Source organism: Nothoprocta perdicaria, unplaced genomic scaffold (assembly GCF_003342845.1).
Source record: "Nothoprocta perdicaria isolate Ctin4 unplaced genomic scaffold, notPer1 scaffold_37, whole genome shotgun sequence".
Lineage (NCBI taxonomy): Eukaryota > Metazoa > Chordata > Aves > Tinamiformes > Tinamidae > Nothoprocta > Nothoprocta perdicaria.
Window position 1 is genome coordinate 998,675 of NW_020455610.1, and position 2,264 is coordinate 1,000,938.

Consider the following 2,264-nt stretch of genomic DNA (forward strand, 5'->3'; position numbering starts at 1 on the left):
AAAAAAAAAAAAAAAAAAAAAAAAAAAAAAAGAACTTGCCATAATATTTAATCTTTCATGTTCAAATTATAAATCACCTAAGTGGCAAGGAGAGAAGATTCACACGAGCTTTATTTTGAGGACCAAAACGTGGGGACTCCCGCAGAGTTGCTGCAACTTTCTTGCCACGCGCAAAGCACCGCCTCGGAAGCGCTATCCCCGTGGACGTGGATGGGGCTCGGCGTTACCTCGGGATGATTTACCCCAGGTTTTGGTTACCCCAGGAGCCACCCGCGCAGTGAGCCACCCCCGCAGTGAGTCACCCCAGGATCTGGTCACCCCAGGAGCGGGTCACCCCAGGAGCGGGTCACCCCAGGAGCGGGTCACCCCTGGAGCGGGTCACCCCGGGAGCTGCTCCCTCCGGAGCTGCTCCCCACCGCGTGTCCGTGCCGGGATGCTCAGGAGGGCGCTCGGCAGCAGCCGCAGCCGGGCCGCGGCGGATGCTCCACGTGCACCCGGCTGCAGCGGCCACCGGGACGGGCACTTTGGCTACCGGGCGAATGAAGTTCCCGGCGCCCCGCAGCGCGCCCTGACCCCCCTTCTCCTCCCCGCTTTCCCCATAACCACCACCTTCCTCACCGGGACAGATTCGACCTGCGAAGCTGCGAGCCCCCCCCCCCCCCCCCGCACTTTTAGGGCCTTTCTTCTCCTTTTAGAGACTTTCTGTCTTCCTCCTCCCCCGCCCACTCTCCCACCTCTCGCGTGGGGTTGCACGTGGGGATGAGGGAGGGCGTGAGGGGGGCGGGATTCCTCGCTGCCCTCGCAGGGCCCAGGCGTCCCGGGGGGAATGCCCCGCGGAAAGAAAAAGAAAGGGAAAAAAAAGCCCCATCCGACACCACCTTCCTGCCCTGCCGCCTTCCCGCCCTCCTCGCCGCCGCTCGCCATGTGGCAGCCGCCTCGCAGGCCGGTACGGAAAGCGCACGTGTCCTCGGGGCCGTGTGACAGCGGCGGCGGCCGGGACCCCCGAGCCCGGGATGGGCCCCCCCGGRGGCGCCTCGTCCCGTGCGGGCGAAACCCGCCCCCGTTCCCCCCCGAGCCGCGCACCCGGGGCCGCTCCCCACATCGCTGCACACCCCCCGCACGGCGTTTCTTTATATTTAAAGCTACGTCCACGTGCAAAGCTACGGGCAGGCGGGAGAGATGGGGGGCATCTCTGGACGCACTTTTTGGCTCCTCTCCCCGCGCAAAAGTGCGCGCGGGTCTGCCCCGAGCTCCAGCACCCCCCCACACCTCCCCCCGGCCACGAAGGGGGCAGGGGGCAGGACGGGGACAGCAGTGTCACRATCACCACCGAGGGCACCCGGGGGCAGGGGGCAATAACACCCCTTCTCCTAAAACCCCTTCTCCTCTCTCTGTCCCAGCACGGAGCGACCGAGGCGGCCGCCGGGGGGGGCTGCAGGGGGGCAGGCAACGAGGGGAGGGAGGGGGCGCGCGGGCCGGGGGGCGGCGGGCCGCCCCCCTCCCCTTTCCCCCCGGGCTGGCTCGGCGGCCGCGGGAAGCGACGGCGGCGGCGGTGGGGGGCGCCGGGGCCCGCGAGCGCTTTGGCGCGTACCTGGCGTTGGTGCAGTCGTTGTAAAGGGTCTCGAAATCCTTCCTGGAGATGAGCTTGCAGCGGTTGACGCCGGGCTGGATGGCCCCCAGCCCCCTCAGGATGCGGACCTGCTCCACGTTGCACACGACGGGCGTGATCTCCAGGCGCTTCAGCTTGGTGTAGACCGTGTGCAAGCCTCCCACCAAGTGCTTGAGGAAGAGGTCGAAAGCCTGGGGCAGGCAGATGAGCTCGCAGCCCTCCACGGTGAAGGAGGCCACCTTGGCCCCCCTCAGGTCCACCATCTTGCACTCGTTGTTCTGCGGGGTGTTCTCCACCGGCGACGGGGTCGAGTAGACCGGCTTGCCGGGCACGGGGCCGCCCGCGCTGCCCGCGCCCGCATTGGGAGTGGAGCCGCCGCCGCCGCTGCCGCTGCCGCCGCCGCCGGTGCCCAGGCTGGGGCTGCCGCCGCCGCTGCTGCCGCCGCCATGGGCTCCGGCCGGAATAGGTTTGTCCCCGAGGCGGCCGTCGGGGGAGCGATGGACGGCGAGGGCGAGGAGGTGGCCGACGAGGAGTTGGTGGTGGTGGTGGTGGTGCAGGCGGCCGAAGTGGAGACCGGAGGCTGAGGGGGGACCAGCTGGGTCGGAGGGATCAAAGCAGCCGGTACGGCCATGGTCACATATACGGCGGGTAGGGG

At 68.1% G+C, this 2,264-nt stretch overlaps 1 protein-coding gene across 1 annotated transcript in view; it reads right to left on the minus strand.

Moving 5' to 3' along the window:
• DACH1 (dachshund family transcription factor 1) overlaps window positions 1–2,240 on the minus strand; it is a 352,406-nt gene extending 350,166 nt beyond the window's left edge. The window contains 2 exon segments of the mRNA XM_026044517.1: window positions 1,592–2,027; window positions 2,030–2,240. Of these exon segments, the coding sequence (XP_025900302.1) occupies window positions 1,592–2,027; window positions 2,030–2,240 (647 nt within the window).
• Window positions 2,241–2,264: the final 24 nt, after the last annotated feature.